Below are 21846 nucleotides of genomic sequence, written 5' to 3' on the forward strand. Positions count from 1 at the left end.
GGTTTTTATCGTCGCTCATGTCACCCCGGCAGAGAAAACAGTCAATTACATGAAGCTGTTTCTGTCCTTGTTGTCGGTCACCTCTGTGTGTTTGCTTGTGAATCTGTGATGTAGAGTAAGATGCCTTGTTCTGATCAAATTCATTATTTGTATTTGATAGAAGACGAATGGCCATTTGTATTTGGAAATTGACAGTTTTCATGATTTTGCTTTTATACATCAACACTTTCGTGCCTGGACAACGTCTAGCGCCAAGTGCAGTCTGATTGTGCACAATTAGAAATTTGCATTTGAGCCGTTGTGGGAGTGAACACACTTAATTCCCGGCCAGTCGTAGCGGCTCCCCCCCATTCTCCCTTCTGTAGACTGCCTTCAAATCATGCACCTTTATTATTCAACAGTTGCACTTTTCCAGGAAAGGAATCATATTTAATAGTCAAAGCAATCTAATAGAACTTTGATACAAAATATACTTTGTATGTGAAGATTTTATAAAAATTCCAATATTTTATTCAAGCAAATATCGGTTAAAAGCTTCGTCGAAAATAGTAGTTAAAATATGCAATTAAGTGTGCGATTAATTACAGAAAATTTTGCGCAACACAAATAATAATTTTTCAATTTCAATGAATTGATTTCTACAATGATTCAGAGTGTTCAATGCAAATATCTGTTATAAAAAAATAGTAGTTGAAATATGCGATTAATTGTGATTATTTACAAAACAATTTGCAATTAATTAGTTAAAAAATTGAAATCGCTTGACAGCACTAATAAAAATAAAAATGTTTTCAATTTCAATTAATTGATTTCTATAATGATTCAGAGGGTTCAATGCAAATATCTTGTTACAGGCTTAGTAGAAAATAGTAATTAATTAGTTAAAAATTTTTAATCACTTGCCAGCACTAATAACAATAATAAAATGCTTGCAATGAATTGATTTCTACAATGATTCTGAGGGTTCAATGCACGGTGACGTCATACTTGTGAATGAAATACGATGATCATTTCACTAATGTACTACTGTCAGCTTGAACAAAAATGACAAAAGGGGCTTGTTTTTTGGATTATTATTTTTTTCTTACTGGAAGTGCAAGCAATCATTTGAATTAAAATGACAAAAAATTGAATATTTGTCAGTGCCCTGAATGCTGTCATTTCTTAATGGTAAATTATATTTTTGGAAGACCTCTCTTTAATAACTCATTCACTGCCATTGACGGCTATAGACGTCAAAAATTTGTTTGAACTATTTTTATTAGTTTAACATTTTTTCCCCACTTTTGTTAACAAGAGTATGAAAACCTACTATTTTTTATTGTACATTTAGAACAGATATAAAATTTGTGATTAATCGTGAGTTAACTAGTGAAGTCATACGATTAATGACAATTAAAAATTTTAATCTTCTGATGCCTCAATTTTTTTATGTTTTCTTTTTTTCTTCATTCACTGCCATTGACGGCTATAAACGTCCAAAAAACATTTTAACTATTTCTATTGGTTTAACATTTTTTTTCCACTTTTGTTCACAAGAGTATAAAAACAGATTTTTTTATTGTACATTTAGAACAGATATAAAATTTGTGATTAATCGTGAGTTAACTAGTGAAATCATGCGATTAATTACAATAAAAAAAAATAATCGCCTTTCGCCCCTAATTTTTAATAATCTTTTTTTTTTTTTAAATGACTATGGCAATGAATGAGTTAAACGCAATTTGATTGCATAAAGGCAAAATCATGATCCATCGTGTGTGTATGCATTACCTTCATCTTCCTGACAATGTGTGTTTTGTATGTTGTCTCACTGAAACGTTCAACATGTTGACATTTCTTGGCTTCGGAGTATCTAATGACGTTTGGGACGGATGCATCACGTTGTTGAACTCAAGGCAAGCCTGCATTTGGTTTCCACATCTACACAACATATGGCATCGTCAACAAAGAACAATCCAACAGCAACGACTTGCATAAACATTTCAAACACTAGAAAAGTCATTTCAAAGGAAAAGGAATAGTGATTCAGCACTAATGTAGTGCATAACGCTTTTTTTTTTTGTTTATTCTATTGTTTACACAAAAAAGTTGTGACATTTTCTTTTACAAATTCCCAACGAAAAGCGTCCCATGTTCGGCCTCTGTATGTCATGAATGCGGGATATGTCCAATAAGAGACGACGAGCACAGCTGCGTTTGGTCCGTTCTCATTTTCAACACACACATACACGATAATAAAATAAAAATAAAAATGCTTCAGCTTTTACAAGCTCTGATTTCAGGTTTGCATCGCTGCGTCCATGTTGCGAGTTTGGCTTCTTGGCTCTTCTTTCGAGGAGCAATTTAGCATGTGAAAGTGTGTCGTCGAACAGCAAAATGCTATTTGTGCGGCTCGACCGGAGCACCTTGGTCCGTTCATACCGCCTGTGGCGCCTGGAGAGTCGGGCCGAGAGGCAGAGGAGGGCGTCGAGATGAAGAATCCCAACGTGGTTACATATCGATGTCACCGTCATAGGCCAGGGTCAAAGGCTTCTGTGGCGGAGGTGACGTCTTTGTGATTTTGGCTGGGTTGCTGTAAAAAAACAAAAAAAAACAAAAAACAAGATAAGCTTGACAGTGCGTTTGATTTGTTGCCTCAAGGCAGCCCGGCGTGATATCAGTCTTTACGTAAACTTCCATTCTGTGATAGCAGCAGCACACTAGTGGCGAAATGTTGTGAGGTGTACACAAGTCATCCTTTGACAGCATGAAGAACAGGTGGTTGCGATTTTTCATGGCTTCTCAGCACTTTGCCTGTTTGCATTGACGGTGCATGCAGTGAATAAATTGCCGCTCTTGAGCAAATAATATGGTACGTACCAGACCAGGAATGAGAACGCAATAATGAAGAGTATTAAGATGAATCCGACGGCAGTCACGGCATAAACCCACAGCTTTACTCTTCCATCTGTGCAATGAAAGTCAATTTTTAGATATATGTATATTCACGCTTGGTGAGAAAACATTCACATATTATTCTCATCATTTTGAATTAAGCTCAGCTCCCATTAAAACTCATTCACTGCCATTGACGGCTCTAAATGTCAAAAATTTATTTGACCAATTTCTATTAGTTTGGCATTTTTGCCCACTTTTGTTTACAAGAGTATGAAAATCTAGGAAAAAAATGTTGTACATTTAGAACAGATATACAATTTGTGATTAATTGTGAGTTAACTCGTGAAGTCATGCGATTAATTACGAAAAAAAATGAAACCCCTAATTTTTAATAATCTTTTCTTCTTTTTTTTAAAAAAAGAAAATATTATTTAAAATTAGGGATGTCAGGCGATGACTACAAATTTTATTTCTGTTCTAAATGTACAATTATTTTTTTTCTAGGTTTTCATACTCTTGTTAACAAAAGTGGGATTTTTTTTTTTAAAACTAATAGAAATAGTTCAAATGAATTTTTGACGTCTATAGTCGTCAATGGCAGTGAATGAGTTTTAACACATCCTTCTGCCATCTAATGGTTCAGCTATTTTTACAGCATATAATGATGAGCCCGGTGGAAACGTCGCCCGACAATGAATTCCACTCCCGGCTTAGAGATTCAAAATCTATAAAGGCACCAGTCAAAAGTAATGATCTCGGGGTCAAAGCAGTACAGTTAATTTCCATTTCAGTACCAGGGCCAACAGGCCGTAAGGTCCACTCTGTGAGACGGTCTCGGGTCTGAGATGGTTTTAATCTTCCCGAGTTGGTTTTCACGTCAGCTTTCTTATTGGTGTCTACGCCAGGGGTTCGAGTACAGTAGTCCAAGAAGCCGTGTGTGGTCATCACTTCGGTGTAACCCTTCTCACACCCACACACGCCGCTCTGCATGGGAAAGGGGAGGCATGACACACAGGCATTATTTAGCTAGCACAAAGCAACATATTAGTTCTTATACTACAGTTTTTCCACAACCTATTGTGAGCCGAGGCACATGTGCATTTTCTTTCAGAAAAATTTTATGGCACGTCACCACACAAATGTCACAAAAAGGACTGCCACATTGAATTTTTCCATTTGGAGATTTTTTGTTTGTTTTGGTCTTATTTGAGTAAAACCTTAGCTAGTCATTATTTTTTTGTAATAAGGCACAAACAAAAGTCTGATACTGGCAGGGATGGCAATCCCCTTCGCTCCTGGCTGTTTTACTGGATTTTGACTCATTTTGTTAACCCACAGAATATTGTGTTCTATTGCTATAAAAACATGTAACCTACCAAAAAAAGATTAAAATCTCTTCTTTCATCAGGAAAAAAAAAGTATTTCTGTTTTGCAGCAATTAGCATTAGAATATAGCTAAATGTCATCATTATTCACAAATCTATTTAGAATTGTGAGTGAATTAACTTTTTTTTCTCAACATAGCCCTGGTTGATCTCTTTTGCCCTGCTGCCACCTGCTGGATATTTGTGTAATAACTACCATTTTGTCAACCGTTCTTTGCAGTTAAGAGGCTGCATCAAAACCTTTTGTATGCTCTAGCATAAAAAAACGTATAATTATGTCTTTGGGACATGGAATATATTTATACATTTTTGGGAGCAGATGAGTTGATCAAAAATAGATACATAAATAAATAAATACAATTTGTAAAAAATATTAATAGAAAATTTATAGATTTTTTTAAAACAATATTTATTTATTCATTTATACAAACTAAGGAGCCCCTAAAGTGACATGGAGGGAAAAAAACAGAAGTGAAATATGTTTTCTCATTTGTTTTTCTCATCCTGACGAGAAACTTTCTGATTTGGATGAGAAATTTCTCTCAGACACAACATCATGGTGATGAATTGCAAGTAAAGCGGCAATGTCCTTATAATAAAGTCCCGGGTGAAAATATAACCAAACTAAAGTCCTGCCTTGTCATTTTCACTCAGAAATGCAAACCGGAATGTAGCTATAGGCTCTCCCATGCTAGCATGCGTACTACTTTCTCATCTTAACGAGAACGTGTCTCAATTAAACCGCAAACTTTTCTCATCTCTCATCTCATAACCAATCTGGTTAGATCGAAAAAATGTTCTCGATCTCATGAGAACCATATTTAAAGCACGCTGAAAAAAAATCTCCATTTGAATGTCTTTTAAGTGAAGTAGGGTTCAGCATTGGATCTTCTCAGCGTCTTGTAGTGGCATGAAGACTACTGCGAGGGGCAGTAAAACTTCAAACTTCAGTCACGTCTCCTTGATTGCTTTTTGATTTGTATGCCTGCAGCTCCCTCGCCTTCTCCAGGTGTAGTCGCATCCTGGCATCCAGCCTGCATTTATTGGCATTAATATAATTATACTTTATGGCCTGTTCTTAAAAACTCAAGATGTCATCATTCAAAGTCCATTTGAAAGGACCACGATGAGAAGAAAGTGGCAAGACGGGCAAGAATTGATCACGCTTGTGCGACGACAGTATTTGTGTGATCTTACCGACGTGCAGCGTGAGAAAGGCTTGGTGCACGGCGGATGGCAGTGGCGGATCATGCTCGGTCTTTTCTGCGGGAAACACCCCCCTGAAGGCAAAAAAAAAAAGGTTTCACTTCAGTGCCTGCACTCATCGATCACTAAATTAATGTAGTGTCACCACTGATTAATGGGCTTAGTTGCCTATCAGGGTCCATGATCAATCTGTGAACATTTTAATTCCAACATGGAAAATTACATGTCAAAATATCAAAGAGTGTTGGGCTTCCTCAGTAGAGGGAGGTGATTCCTCCTGGGCTCATATTTGCCAGAAACATTTCCTTTAAAGCGATAAGATCACATTCAGCTTCTATTTACAGCACACAGAGCTCACCCTAAGCCTCCATTCCCACAGCAGCGCTACCTTTGTTCCATTTCTCTACGCCTGCTTTTCTTCCCACACATACGAATGCATGATTATATTTATATGGATTGAAAGTCTCCCGGCTCAGCCTCTGGCTTATTGATTACTTATGCTAAGAGTGAGAGAAGAAATCAATGAAGGCCGCACTGAGAATAGGCACATCAGATAAGGTGGTAAATTCGACTAGAGCACTATACTAAAATTTGTCTTCTCATGTCAGATGTGTGAGACGTGTTGGCACCGCGGGCCGTTATTTGCTACTATCAGCTAGTATTTTGAAATTAATGCCTTGGATTCTACTGGGGAGGATTAAATAATGTGTTTTGCTGAAAAATCACACATACATTATCGTACAAAAGTTAAGTCGTAGGGTGGTGACTTGAATTTAGATGCCCGATAGCAGTTAAAAGCAAATGCCAAATCTGAATTTTCGGATTCGAGATAGAATGAATCATAGCTAGTACTAGTGCCACAAGTGTAATATATTAAAACAACATTAAATTGTTAAGCAATCAGTCAGCTTTTGTCATTAATTTGCTCTTTGCCTCTGATGGATTTCGCAAACTTGGGACGCTGGACCGTAGCGACAAACCCTCTCGCAGGTTAGCTTACCGCTAGCTAGGTAGCTAGCTACAATGACAGACACAACACGGATGGATTTAAAACTTTACCAAAAGGGAAAAAACACCCACCAACTATCTATCTATCTATCTATCTATCTATGTATCTATCTATCTATCTATCTATCTATCTATCTGTTAGCTTACCGCTAGCTAGGTAGCTAGCTACTATGACAGACACAACAGGGATGGATTTAAAACTTTACCAAAAGGGTAAAAACACCCACCATCTATCTATCTATCTATCTACTGTATCTATCTATCTATTAGCTTACCGCTAGCTAGCTACTATGACAGACACAACAGGGATGGATTTAAAACTTTACCAAAAGGGAAAAAACACCCACCATCTATCTATCTATCTATCTATCTATTAGCTTACCGCTAGCTAGCTACTATGACAGACACAACAGGGATGGATTTAAAACTTTACCAAAAGGGAAAAAACACCCACCATCTATCTATCTGTCTATCTATCTATCTATCTATCTATCTATCTATCTATCTATCTATCTATCTATCTAAGAGCAATACACTAAATTGGCCATATTTGCTCCCCGTTCACACCAAGAAGACTAGCCAGTCACATGACACCAGGGAGAGAATATTGCAAATTAGGCCCAATTTGGACATTTTCACTTAGAGGTGTAGTCACTTTTGTTGCCGTCTATGTAAACTTTAATGGCTGCGAGTTGAGTTATTTTACACTGTCATATAAATTGTACACTAACTACTTTACATTGCAGCGACGTGTCATTTCTTCAATGTTTCCCATAAAAATACGTGATTAATTATTCACCAAAAACGTGCCACTTTGGTGAGATGCTGTACATTGTAAAAAGATGTCACATCTTTTCCAGCTGTCCCCTGGAAAAACATTCTCGCATAAAACCTTGATCATGCATATTGATGCGCTTGCAGCTCACACCGCTTCACACCAGCGTGAGGTGCATAAAAACCAGAACTAGGACACTTAAGTGTCTGCTGCATCCACGCAGTCATCGTGCAAAGATATTCACATTTATGTGCAGCTCTGCATATTTCTGTACCAACGCGGCTTCAAGACCCATCTGGGGTGGTAAGCTGACGGTGCACATGTTCACCTGTGACAATGACACCATCCGAGCGCTGACACCACACCGCTCTCTCATTATTGCTCCATCCTCCTGTCCTCCATTGGTAACTGTAGCATTGGCCTCCTGTAGCCCAAGCAGAGAGGCAGATGATGCTCATTAGCAGCTCGTATCGACCATCCGGCGCGGTTGTTAGGCTACGGTGGACATTTACCAGAGATGTACTACATTACACGGGAAGATGTCATGTGGATGGAGGAAAAAGGGGGTACCATTTACCACTTTGTGAGGATTACAGGAAATGGGATGGCTGGAATTGGTTGGAAGTGAATTAGAGAGAACCTTTTTTCTAAGTACATTTTTTGCTGGGAGGGAAAGTCTGGTGAACAAAACTCAAAAGTCACATTCCATTCGGACTTTTTCCATCAATAAAAAACAGGAATAAAGATCAGACTATTTAGATAAGACAAATTTGCTAAGGCAAGAATGTGGCATTAAATTAAAGGCCAAGTACTTTGACGAATGGTTTTAAAAGTGGCTAATTAATGAGGGAGTAAGAAGCCTGTGGTTTATTCTGAATATCAAGGTATGAACGGAGGAAAGGGCAAGTCTATTTAATGAAACACAAAAAAAACAGCACTTTGAGATATGTGGTTAAACGAGGCCACCAAACTAAACTCATAGAAAATACAAGCTTGTGCACACAGTATATCTGTATCTGTAAAGTTAACTGGGCCAGGCAGTAACTTGATGCGTCATCCTCAATATTTCATGAAAATTGGATACGTGGTGGGACAGTTATGACCTTTCCATGCTTATAATACTGACCTTTTAATAATGGTGTGTAACACTCTTTCAATTTGACATTAATATATTAAACCATCATTATTACAATGACTGCATATCTAGACGTGCTCTATCAGTGTTTAACCTTTTTGCCTTAGTTTAGTCAAACCCACAAACAATAATTACAGTACATGAAGATGTGAGCTGTGGGGCGGGGGCAGCACATATTAACGTTAGAGCTGTCAAACGATTACATTTTTTTTAAATCAGATTAATCACATTTTAGAATTTTATTTTTCGCTTAATTAAAAAAGCTTTTTATCAAAAATTTGTGCCCGGCAAATTTATAAAATACGTTAATACGTGATTATGCGATAATTTTTTGCAATTAATCAATGAGTTAACGGTTTAACTTTGAACAGCACTAATTAACATATTTATTAATTGTCACACGCATAAGTAGAATACAAAAACTAAGAATGAGCCAGTGGTGTAGTGTGTATGTGTAAAACGGGGTTGCAAACTATAATAACAAATAATAATAATAATAGTTTTTGAATTTTCATTATTGTTAAGTTTAATTTTATTTTGAGTTTTTATTTTTATTAGTTTTAATTAGTTTTCAGAGCGGGTTTGCTATTTTTTTTTTTTATTAATTTGAGTGTTTTCAAAAATTACTCGTTTTAGTTTTTTTTTTTAAGTTTTAGTATTAGCTTTAGTTTTTTGAAAATTTAATATTTATTTTTTACCTTTTCATTAGGATTGTAAATGTAAAATGTAGTTTGGTAGTTTTTGTTTCTTGTTTTGGTAGAATAATTTCTGTCTAATTAATTTTTTATTTTTTTATTTTAGCTATGTATTTTGTTAGTTTTTGTTAACTAAAACTGGATGCTTTGGATTGTTGTCATGCGGTCAGTAAAGTTCCTCCTCATGTTTCTAGCAGATATCTTCTCTAAATGTTTTTGTTCAAATTCAAAAGTATTTAGAACTGTTCTCTCGACAATTCATACTGAAGAAAAATCATGATGCTCCCATCACTGTGTAATCTGAGCTTCTTTTATACCAAACAGAGGGCAGTCAAATATTCAAGCATTTCACCCATTACATTTTGTTGACAAAGAAAGCATTTTTCTTATTCCGTACATAACAGTGTGCTGCAGCTTTGTGTTCACTCGATGGATTGAAAAACTTTCCATTTCTCTGCATGAATATCAAAAGGGAGATCATGGCACAGCAGTCACTGGCGTGACTTGCGTTCAGCCAATGTGGGTTTTATTTCCCATTCAGTGCTGCATGAATGTGAGCGTGAATAGTTTTCTGTTTTTTATGTCTTGTGATTTACTGGCAACTAGTCCAAAATGTTGCCATTTTGGCTCCAGCTCACTGCAATCCTGGTTATAGAAAATGAATGGATATTTAATTCTCTATTATGTTTATTTTTCTGAAATATGTTTTTAAATCGAGCAGCACTTTTGAAAGAAAAATGATCTGATAGAACATTTTCCCAGCACCTTTACACGGCTGCGTCTCAAAGACTTGCTGTGGGCAGGTGTCCTGGTTCTCGGTAACTTGAATGATCACCGCTCTGGAGCGGGATTGACGTCCTGTGCTTTCAAAGCTCCGCCCCTCCACACAAGTCAATTGGCAAGAACTCCAAGATGACCACTCAGCCAAATGGCAGTCTCCTGAAGACAGAGAAGAAAAAAAAAATCACTGCCAAGTCAATAACGCAACACACACACCTGTACTGGCAAGCGCTATTTCAGCGATCATTTTATTGGCGTTTCCCTGACAGTTGTCTGGTACATTTAATCGAGAAAACGCCTTCTACACATCTGTGACTGACACCAAAAGCGCAAACAAATTACTCACAGCCCAGTGGGTATTCAGCGATAATAGACCAACCGCCGTCATATATTACAAAAATGTATAACTCGATAGCCAGTAGTAAAATGTGTCTCACGAGGGAGCACCAAATTAATTTGATTTGGGAAAAGTGGTTGATTCTTTTTTGTCACGCTACAAATAGCACATTAGCACTTTTGCTTCCTGAAGGTCAAACAAAAAAAAAGCCTTGTAATCTTTGATGGGGTCATTTTGGCAGTAAAATAAATAAGTAAAACTGCACACGCACACACATTTGTGACTCCACATGGATTGATGAATTATTATTTGAAGTGAGTAGCTATCAAGAACTCGCTGGAGTGGCTAACAAGAGCGGCTATTGAGAGAAGCTAGCAAAAGCTAGCAAGAGCAACAAGCTGCGGGACTCAGCGACGAACACCTGCAGGTCCCAGCTGTGGAAGGTAAGCGGCGATCCACCCGCTGGGTCTGACACTAGCGCCACCAGAGGCCAACTACGTGTGGGAAGTTCTTCTCCTTCGGCAAAGATGGCGGCCAAACATGTCAGCCTCCCACCATGGTGCGACCTATGCAATATAATTAGCGAGACTAGACCTACGATTATATAAAAAAATGTACGTTAATGTGATATAACTTTTTTTTGGGTGTGAATATTATTGATATTAATAGTCGCTTTTTAAAATGAATGAATTATTAGTTCACCACTAGATGGCACTAAATCCAACATAATGTCCGTTAAACAGATACAACTAAAACCACACTGAGCGACGCTAACTCACCGCATGAATTGAATGTCATTAGCTTTTTTTTAATTTTTTTTTTTTATACAGAGGTCCTCATTCTCTCCATCTCATGATCACGACACACACTTTATGCTAACACATACTCTGTATCAAACATTCACATACTGTGTTCAAGTGCCAGGTACCTAATAAACACATATTGCTTTCAATGTGTTGCCATTTCTCTCCCTCATAATAAACAGGAGAAGAAGTCTTTAAATCCATCCAACTACACATGCTACATTGTCAACACCTAAAATAACCAGCAAGTATTTAAAAAATAATCAGGGATTTTGCATTCTTCGGCTGCACCATGGCTTTTAATTCAGTTCAAGTCGCACCTTTCTGCTCAATCTGACTGTACCAGCATTGTACGTTTTTTCCCCCAGTCATAGCTCATGTTGTCATAATGTAGTCAACAACACATCAATCTTATGTGCTATACCACTCAGTGTGTGCGTCTGTCACTCTTTTTTTTTTACACAGCATACTTAATAAGGTCAAGCATGGTATAGAAAGAACACGTGCTATTTGTCATCCTCTGCAAGCAGGCTATGGCATCAGGAAACAGTGAGCTGGTTTATTTACCCCAGGTTCAATTCCCATGGGCAACTTAGGCATCAGCTTTCATCTTATTTATAGTATAATGTACATATTCCCGGAATCAGGAGTTCACTTTTGGTGAATTGGTTGTAAAAAAAATGTGCCATGGGAGAAGCCATGGTGTACAGCAGTGACACACTTACTGCCTTGCATACATTTGAACAGCCTCTTTCGCTGGCTGCAGCAGTTCTCACCAACTGACACACAATCACATCAAAAGCCCCCTGATCCTGAGCTGAAGCTTGCGGCGGCAGTGTGCTGAGTGAGGAATTAAGGCAAACATCAGAGGCGCACTGCAAATTGTGCGTCCTCGGAGCAAACAAGAGACTCTGGGTCGGAAGCCGGCCGCCAGAACATCACCATAAATATACTATATAGGACACATGCTTGCTCTGTCGTACTGGAATGGATGAGGCAAATTCCGATTTTCTTTATTTATCCTATATGTTTGAATTTTGTGATATAAAAATAACTTTGACAATAGACAATACAGCTCAACTACAGAGGAGGTTGAGCAAGAAGATAGCATGACAATATCCCATGTTCACCATAAAACATTGTTAACGTCGCACCTTTCTAATTGACCTTTTTACCCCTTTGGTAAGAAAGCGTTATTGTACGCTGACTGCATCAGTAAATAATGCGGTTAGACACATACACACACTCGCATGCACGCACACACACAAATTCACTCACTTACCAAAAAAAAAGAAAAAGAAAAGGGGAGAGCAATGATGATGACATGTCAAATCGGTAAAATTACCGAATGAACAATACTGAGCTCTCCAGAAAAATAAAAAATAAAAAAAAAAGTAAATAATGCGGTTAGACACATACACACACACTCGCACGCACGCATGCACACACACATAATCACTCACATACAAAAAAAAAATAAAATAAATAATAATAAAAAAAAAAGGGGAGAGCAATGATGATGACATGTCAAATCGGTAAAATTACCGAATGAACAATACTGAGCTCTCCAGAAAAAAAAAAAAAAAAAAAAAAGTAAATAATGCGGTTAGTTGCGCAAGCACGTGGAATCCAGAGGACACTTTTAGACATGGCCAGTTATAGATAAATGGCTAATTAGTTATTGTAGTAGTTTATTGACTTGGCATAAGCATCTGTTTTCAGCAGCAGCTGAAATGTCAATGAGTTGGGGGAGGTGATGGATTCCAGCAAATGAATGCACAAGTATTGACGATGTGGCATGTAAAGCAGGGGAATAATTATTGGTGTTACGAGTGCAGAATGAATGCATAATTCATACAGGCAAATAATAATTACTGTAAAGCGAGAGTGCAGCTTTACCTTGACAGGGAACAAAGCAAGGCTGCGCCACATCCTGTTGGATTTCTTTCCTCAATTTGTCGCCACAAAAGTCCTCTGCCACTAGCAGAGGAGGAGACTCGGTCCAGTCGCCCTTGTGAACCACACACGACAGGTTTCTTCTCCGAACCCCCTCGCCGCAGTCTGCACCCTGCACAGGCCACAGGCACACATGCTTGTATAATTAGTGGTGGTTTTCTGGTATGTGCAATTGCAAAACCCTCCGTAAGAAAATGCTACGTGAAATGGTTTCATATTGGCATTATAACATGTGAACCGTTGCCATTTGTATGGGAAATTTGGGCACCCTTTGTAGAAGAGATACAAGAGGAGATGATGGCTGAGCTGGAAAAAAAAACATTCTTGGCCCTAATAAACAGGAAACTTCTTTTCAGAGCAAAGTACATTTGAAAGTGAAACTATGGGCTTTATTTTTGTAACAGGCACACATGCATGCAGCAGGTGCATTTCCATTTTCGTGCCGGGGCAAGTCTGTTTTACGCACATCTGGCAATGTGGTAGACTAGACTTTTGACCAGGTGAAACCAGGTCTAAGTTGTGACGTAGGTGTCGTACTGCGATTTTGTTGGATTGGATCGAAGTGCAGGAAGTCAGATTCTGCGCTCCGCTGATATACGTGTGTGGTGGATGTCATCATTTCTAAATATCCATGCGGAATAAGAGGAGCTGCTTTGATTGGCTGTGTTCACTCCCACTACGGCGCAAATTTCTAACTTGGCCTATCTACGAAAATACCAAAAGAAAGAAAACTCCCTCCATGTGTACAGTTAGACTGCACTTTGCGCTAGACTTGCACCGGGCACGAAAATAGGGCCCTAGGAATTGATTTTATAATAATGATTAAATGGTATGTATATAAATAAATCTTACATTAGACTTACAGTCTTAGTCTGTGTTTTTGATTATTTATGATTGTGTGTGGGCTAATTCTGGGTAAATAATGGGATTTCTTCTTATAGTTATTTTTGAAAATTTGGCAAGGAAAATGTCAAAACTACCAGGTGACTGATTTTGAAAGAAATGTAAAAAAGCAGAAGATAAACAAGTAAGGATTCAGGTAACATATTCTATATGGAATTCAAACTAGCAATTTAAGCTTCTAAATGTTCTACAGTTAATTTTGGAGTTGAAAACTATCATTTTTTTTAAGATAGTCATACCTCTATGGTGCAGGGGGACCAGTCGCTGAGCAGCCACACGTAGCAAGGCCTTATGGGACACGCCTTTGTCTGGATGAGCTGGTTTGGACAAGGCCGACCTTCCTCATGAGCCTCCCGCAAGGTTCTCCGAGTACGCACAGATTGCCCTGCACAACACATCACACAGCAATCCACAGTAGAATCATTCCTCTCGTCGGTTTCTGTTAACACGGCAAACTGATAAACAATTAAAAAGTCGGGTTCAAGCACTAAAATAGCTCACACAGCGAGCGGCGTGAAATGGGCGTCTAAAATTGATATAATGCATATTCAGAAGAAAGAAAGGCAGCTGTGCCCACGTTTTCCCTCACGACACATTTTGCCAGAGACAAAGAGGAATTAGTTCAACAGCACTTTTCCTCTGTTTCATCATTAATGCTCATGTCTAGCAGTCTCCTAACACAAGTGTTTCGTGCCAGGGACTCATTAATAATTTGTGAGCGTAAAAGTTTGGGAAATGGCTGAAAAGAAAGGAGTGGCCCAAGAGGATTTGCTAGTTAGAGAACAGTTCAGTATCTGAGCAAGACCTTCATCAGTGGTGGGGTCAAGACAGAAAAAAAAAGTGGTTGTTAACGCCACAAGTTCTCAAAAACAGAAACGCTCCAATAGCATCCTGATCATCACACCCTGAAAGAGAAATGACACAAATCCCTCGTCGAGGCCGACAAGACTGGCCGGAAGCGGCGACCGAGTCGTGAGACTGACTTGACATCCTCGGCTGCGGCATGCTTGAACCTCTCCGAGTGGAGGCAAGAGCAACCAATGTCGAATTAAAATTAATGAACTTAGGAAGATGCAAGTGAGTCTTTCCAATTAAAAGAATAACAAGGTTTCTCTCCTGCAGAGCGGCTTTACGAAGCCCTGGCAAACCATGCATGGATCCAGGTTAAAATCATTACCTTTTGGTTAATGCATGAGCTTATAACACATCTCTTTCAAAAGGAAGCCACAGGTTGGTGATCTCTAATTGCATTTTTGAAACCACCCTGCCAGAATCTGATATATATTTTATTTAGTCGCACTCAAATATTAAAAGCGCTTATCCTGTTATGGCTCAGGTGAGCTCTATAAACTTGAGATGCAATCAACCTGCTGTTCTCTCGCTATGACCTCTGAAAGCAAATTTGTATGTGACAGTTAAAAATGGGAAACACGGTGCCAGATTGCAAAAACTCCCTCTGCCTTTTAATTGTTTCCATTTTAACACATTAAAATCTATCCATGCAGGATGCTGGGGAATACACGAGTTGAGGAGATAATGAAGCCTTGCAAATGTGATCAGCTACTGGGTTAAGTTTTTATTTATTTATTTATTTTTACCTTGACTGCTGCAGGTATGCGAACATTGTCCCCACGGCGACCAATCTGAGAGGACACAGCTGACCGGACAGTCGACCACGCAGTTCTCCACCAACGTCCAGTCCTTGACCAGTCCAAGCTGTACGACAAAAGGGCAATAAGCACCGAAATCCGCTACCAATTAAAAATTTGAATACAATAATAAAAATATACATTTCAAGCTTTCCATTGAGGCTCATAAATCCTTTCATTTTTGGTGCTGCACAATGCATGAAAAATGAACAGTGCATTTGGGACCAAGAGCCGTTTACAATTTATTTTAAACACTCCACTGAGAAAAGCAGAGGCTGCTGCAGATAATTTAGCTTGAGACCAAATTACCTCATGAAACATAAATAGATGCAATATATATAAATTATTGAAAGCCCGAGCACCCTGTTTGTTTGAAACAAAGGGGGGGGGGGGGGTAACACTGATCTTCACGTGAATTGAATGCGAATGTACCCAGTGGGCAGTTTTATGCATTCCGGCATCCATTTTCTATAGCGCTTTTCCATATTCGGGTCGTGGATAGACATGGGCCGGACAATATTAGATTCTGAAGGTATGATGACTGTGAGCAAAAATGAACAGCTTGAAAATGACCTTAAAAAAAAATAAATAAAAAAATTGCTAAATAAAACTAGCATTTATTTACATTGAACAATCTATTTTATTTTTAAACAAAATATAGAATACTTGGCACCATGTTAAGTTTAATTAAATAAATGTTAACATTTGTATGTTTAAATTCTTCAAAATAAGCCAAGGTGTCCTATCACTGGTGCGCTATTTTTAGAAAAGGCCCATGGGCAACTCATGTGGTCCTTGGGGCTAACTAGCACCCACTGGCATGTTTTTTTTGCACTTTAATCTGAGAGAAAAGGCATTTTGTTTCTGATGTCTAAGTCGTCTTACGCCCTCTGAAGAAGGAGAAAAACAAGTTAATTGGAGGCAATTAACTTAAAAAAGGCAGAGACGTCCCCTCAAAAATTAAAAGAAGCGCTCATAACTGATGATAGCCAGTATTAAAGATTATTGAAATATTGACTTCTTTTTTTTTTTTTACCATGGTAAACCAATCAAACCAGTAACCAGCCCATGCTTAGTTGTGGATGAGCCGGATCTTATCCATGCTTTAGGCAAGAAGCGGGGGAACTCCCTGGACGGAACGCCAGCCAATCGCAGTGCACAGATAAACAAACAAACTTGGGACAATTTGGAGTCTTCAAATAATCAGACATGAACATTTTGAAAACGTGTGAGTACTCGTAGAAACCTCCACAAGCTTAAAGTGTGACAGTATGATTAACTCTTTGACTGCCAGACGTTTTCAGAAAAGGGATGCTGTCAGTGCCAGCCGATTTAAGCATTTTGACTGATCTTTCAAGATCCACAGAAAACTTTGTGTTTGGACTATGGAAACACACATACTACCAAATGAAAGATTGAACTCTCATCTTTCATCAGAAAAAGTTTGTTTCTACCTTATTCCGTTTTTCAGTAATCAACAATAGAAAATGGTTAGTTTCACCCAAATACTCTGTTTTGAAACGGAGAAATCAAGCTTTTTGTGAAACGATATTATTTCATGCACTCTAGTGAATTTGAGACCTTTTTTTCCCATGAATGATGCCACAAACACCTAAACAGTGCTTTACTTCTGTAAAACACTACCACCAACAATGAAAAAGTGTTTTTTGATAGCAAAATACGTTTATTTCCATTCAACAGTGTAACAATTTGACAAAACAAATGAAAAAAATGCTCAAGCGTGAGCTGCTTGCAACCGGCCGCCATTATGGCGTCCTCAGCCATTGTCCCCTCAACACTCTAGCTCCGCCTCACGTCTTCTACTGACGCCTACCCAATCTTGTCCAAAGAGAGTCATCGCTGCCATCTAGGGGCCAAAAATAGGCATTATACTAACTAGATCTGCTTGATACTTTCAGCACAGCTGGCCAAGGCTTTCCTCCACCCGTTTCCCAAAAAAAACCCAAAAAACTTGGTGAACGTCTTTTAACGTCTTTGGCGCTCCTCCGTAGGTTTTTACTAAACATTATTTAACGTTTTTGGCAGTCAAAGAGTTAAGTTAAAATGACAATTTTCATATCGGATTGAATAACATGTCATTAAGAATGACATGTTAAAGGTTACCTGCTCACACTTTTGCAAGTCCACAATCTTTCCATCACTTTGGACGCAGTCGAGAAGCCGTTGCCTGGCCCCTCCACCACAGATGGCATTTTCGCTCAGCCGACATGTGCTCCATTCTGCGGTATACACACACACTTTAAAGAAAGCATGTGTAGAAAAAAAAAAGAAAGTCCAAGACAACCTTTAGCTTTATTGTTTTAGCAATGCTGTATAACTACAATGTCTCAGCATTGACATTCAGCCAGGTTGAACAGTTACTATGCCTGCAAATATTTTCATTCATCCAGGTCACTGTTTTCTCAGGGCAGCGAATCCATCAAAGCAGAACTGCTGGTTGTCTAGTCATTCTCAAGCGGTCGGTTTCTTAATGTCTACAGAAGTGGGTCGCTACTTGTCGACAGTATGAAGATGCGGGTCCCTTGGTGACAACAGTTGGCAAGCGCTGAGCTTAGAAGATGTTTCGTCTCTCATCCGAGCTCATTAGCTTCATGCACAAGCTTAAATAGAACAGCTGTAACCTCAGTGCTGGTGTGGAAACAAAATCATTTATCCTTGAAGTTGGAGGCCCGCCCCAGCCACAAATGCTATCACTCTTTTGGGATGCAACACAACAGTCGTTAAGCTCATTGGAGAGTGGCCTCCGCCGGCCAATGACGGTTGTTTGGGCGGAATCACCCTCTTGAATATTCTATTCAGCTGTAACCATGGTCATGGGGGTTGTTTGTTAGAGGCTAAATATTGAATCTTGGGATTAAAGTACTGAACTGTTAATTGAATTGAAAATACTAGATACTAGAGTGTGATATGTTTTGTTTCTTATTTCTTGCCTCTCAATGTCATTAACCCTGGAGAACCCAAGAACCCTTTTCTTCTTTGGAAAATTATGAATTATACAATGACTGCTATAAGTTCACTGAACACCAAAATATATGCTTTTTCAATTTTAACCCTTTTTTTTTTAACTAGCTCAGAGTTGCTAATCTATCAAAAATAAATATATAAAACATACTCCTAGGCATTCTGCAACATGATATGAAATAGATTAACAAAAAAACAACAACACAATTTTACCATCTGATGGTTTGCTGAGAAGATGGTTTTGTTTGGATTGATTTCCAGCTCAACAAAACAGCATGTTGCCAGCCATCTTGTCACCACCACTCTGGCTCATGTAAGTGCAATATTCATCCACTAGATGGCCCCATGCAGGGGTCAGAAGTGGCACTCTGGACTTTTGAAGTTAAATTTGTAAAAAAAAAAAAAAAAAAAAAAAAGGTCTTTGTTATTTGAGTAGCAGAATTAATAGGGCCCAAATTTGACCCCGTGGGTTCTCCAAGGTTTTAATGATAACTTTTGTACAATACTGTAAATTACTGTTATTTATATCAAAAAAGTTTAGCTATCACAAACCTTGCCCTAGCAAGTCAAATAAGTCCTGTACACTTAGCACACTTGTACAAATAAAATCTTCCTACCTGAGACTTGGTACTGGTAAGTGAAGCAGGTGCTGTTGAGGGTACAACTTTCTGACTGCACCATTTCTGGGCAGGCTGCGCTTCCCACGGCAGGGAGGCGGAGGATATGTCTGCTCCTGTTTCTCTCAGAGCCTCGGTCACATTGCTGCATGTGCGGAGCACAAACACACACATGACATTACGACAGCGCTTGACTTATATTTTAAGCTATTCTCTATTTTCGGTATTCAACATGTCAGATGGAAATGATGCACTTTCTGCCTGTTTCAATGATACTACTACTACTACTAATAATAATGGGTTAAAAAGACATGTCTCCAATGTATGAAATAACAGTGGTGAAAATGTTATACTGTATATTAATTGATTGATTAACTGTTTGAATAAATAAAAAAATAATAAAATAAAATAAAAATAAAATACTAAAAATAAAAAATAGAAAACAATAAAAAAAATCTAAAAAGCTAAATAACTTCAGTGATATTAAGTCAAAGTTGACTACTCCGCAGTTGGATTTAGTTTGACACGGTTCAGTTCAGTATTTCCAATCCAAAAATACAAAAACGTTCACGCAAAAAAACGTTACACGATCATTCTAAACACGTCAGGCCTGCCACACACTGAAACTGACGCACCTGTCACATGGTATATAGAGTTTGCCAAATGCTTCATTAGCGGTTGACCATTTCAAAATGACATTGGACATGACCTTTCACATGAAAAATAGATATTTGTGTTCCAAGCCTAAGCGAGTTGCTGTTGCTATATAGTTTTGTCTTTGTAGTCATCCGCCTCTTCTTTGACAATCACACCATGTTTTTATGGTTCAATGAAAAAATAGATAAAATATACTGCACGTGAGCCTCACTACCCCATGCAGGGTCACTTTTTTTCTTCTTTTTGTAGATGTGTGGTGCTCAACCACTTGGTTCTGTCATTCTTATCTGAATCGACAACTTCAGTCATCCGTGGCCGATTTACTCTGTGTGATGGGCCTTACATGATTTAAAATATATATATTTCGCTATGTTAATAATCTCTTTTGCAATTTCAAATGCAACTGATGCTTGACTGCAGAGCCCCGTTTTAATGAGGCAACTCTTGTTATATGCTCTTACATAGGTGAAGAATAAAGAGGATTGTGCAAAAAGAAATACTGTTGATCTTTTTTTCTGTGGACTGTTTTTCAAGAGCAAAAGCTAGCATGATGGCAATGAGCAACCCATTAAAAGTAGCACTACAAACCCGTTACCAATAAATGAAGTGACTACGGTATTTGAAATGCTGAATATGGCAGACCTGCTCGGCAAGTCTCTCTCGGGAGAGTGGCAGGAAAAAGAAAGTGTCTTTTGCTTCCAGCTTTATTCGTCCCTGTGGTCCTGATTCATCAGAACATGCACTTCAATCAATGTCACTTCCTAATGAGGCTCATCACTGGGAGGCTCATTAATCAACAGCGGTTTTCACACCAACTGTCACTGAAACACATAAATCTATTTGTACATGACAACACCACGTCCTCCAATCTGGCTTTTGTTGTTGACAGATTACGAGCTTTCAAAGAATAGGCCTGCTCGCGCAGTTTCTGAATAACATGGAATGATTAAAGTCAAGTACAATTAGGCTGCAATATAAACAGCGCTCTGTTAAAGTAGCATCACTCTCATTTAGCTCACTCTATGGCCTGAATTCAAATAAAAATGAATAGTGAATGATAGAAAAAAGTGCAACGACCAGAGCAAAGATTGAACCCTATTTTACTAAACAAAAATATAAACACTTTTTTTCCCTGCAATTTTGCGCTAAACTTAAAGGTCCAAGGCCAAGTTCTGTCAACATGTGTTCACAAATACATCTATTTGTGAGCACTTCTCATTTGCATCCACCTGAAGATGCTGATTATTTCATTTGGACAGATTTGTGAACAATATTTGAGAGAAATCAAACTTTTGTTTTGTTTTAATAGAAAAAGTTAAACACATTAAAAAAACTGAAGAAAAATGAAATGTGTTGTGCTTATACTTGTGTTCATTGGTAAAGTATTATACCAATACCAAGACAAAAAGCAGCAGGGTTGGAGAATGTGGAGTAAGGAAGTTGGCATATTTGTTGAGTTTATTGCCTTTTTTTACAGTTATTGACCCATCAACCAAGATAGCACATTTAGCCGAAGCAACCGCCGTGTTCTCCCACAAACAAAAACATGCGAGACACGCGGAGCGACGCAATATTTCTTGTTCGGTCTGAACCTAGCATAAAAATTGTTGTGTAACGCCACGTCCTCTTGATATCGTTGAAGCATGATGTCGCCTGAAGAATAAAAAGTCTGACAAAAATTTGTAAAAAAAAAAGTTTCAGTAAGCCAGTATTGTTGAAAATCGATAGCTGCCATGCTTCGTTGTAGAAGGATGTCCGTCAGCCTAATGCTATATTTGTGTGAAGATTCATTTCCACCTATTACACAGTCTAGTCAGCTCTTTCATTTTTTTTTATTGCATCATTCTCGGCTCTTAGACCTTTGAAATCGAGTTTGGGAAGATGATGTAACCGCAGTCGTTAGTTTTTTGTTAAGTAAAGCCTTCTCTTGTCGGTTGGCTCGGCGCGAGCGCGGACTTTGATGGCACGATTCGTGGCTGCAAATCAATAAGAGTAATTTAGCACAATTTTTTTGTGAATTGAACGATTGAACGGGATTATGGGGAGCTTTGTGTTAAAAAAAAAACTAAATGTTTTTT

General features: G+C 38.3%; 1 protein-coding gene across 3 annotated transcripts in view; it reads right to left on the reverse strand.

Annotated features, from left to right (window-relative positions):
- Positions 1-830: 830 nt before the first annotated feature.
- Positions 831-21846, reverse strand: part of thsd7ba (thrombospondin, type I, domain containing 7Ba) — a 168398-nt gene continuing 147382 nt past the window's right edge. The window contains exons 19-30 of one of the 3 annotated variants that reach the window (XR_013296004.1): positions 19112-19256; positions 17637-17752; positions 15462-15579; positions 14103-14248; positions 12904-13072; positions 9850-10023; positions 7583-7678; positions 5463-5545; positions 3675-3864; positions 2863-2950; positions 2425-2575; positions 831-1923 (exon numbers count right to left, since the gene is read on the reverse strand). Coding sequence is in view for 2 of the 3 variants with exons in the window: in XM_077580599.1 (XP_077436725.1) it covers positions 2494-2575; positions 2863-2950; positions 3675-3864; positions 5463-5545; positions 7583-7678; positions 9850-10023; positions 12904-13072; positions 14103-14248; positions 15462-15579; positions 17637-17752; positions 19112-19256 (1407 nt within the window). In the remaining variant the exon portion in view is untranslated. Of the gene's footprint in view, positions 2576-2862; positions 2951-3674; positions 5300-5462; positions 5546-7582; positions 7679-9849; positions 10024-12903; positions 13073-14102; positions 14249-15461; positions 15580-17636; positions 17753-19111; positions 19257-21846 lie in introns of those variants that run through there. The other 2 variants (XM_077580599.1, XM_077580600.1) reach the window with 2 other exon arrangements.

Source organism: Vanacampus margaritifer, chromosome 11, assembly GCF_051991255.1.
Source record: "Vanacampus margaritifer isolate UIUO_Vmar chromosome 11, RoL_Vmar_1.0, whole genome shotgun sequence".
NCBI classification, from domain to species: domain Eukaryota; kingdom Metazoa; phylum Chordata; class Actinopteri; order Syngnathiformes; family Syngnathidae; genus Vanacampus; species Vanacampus margaritifer.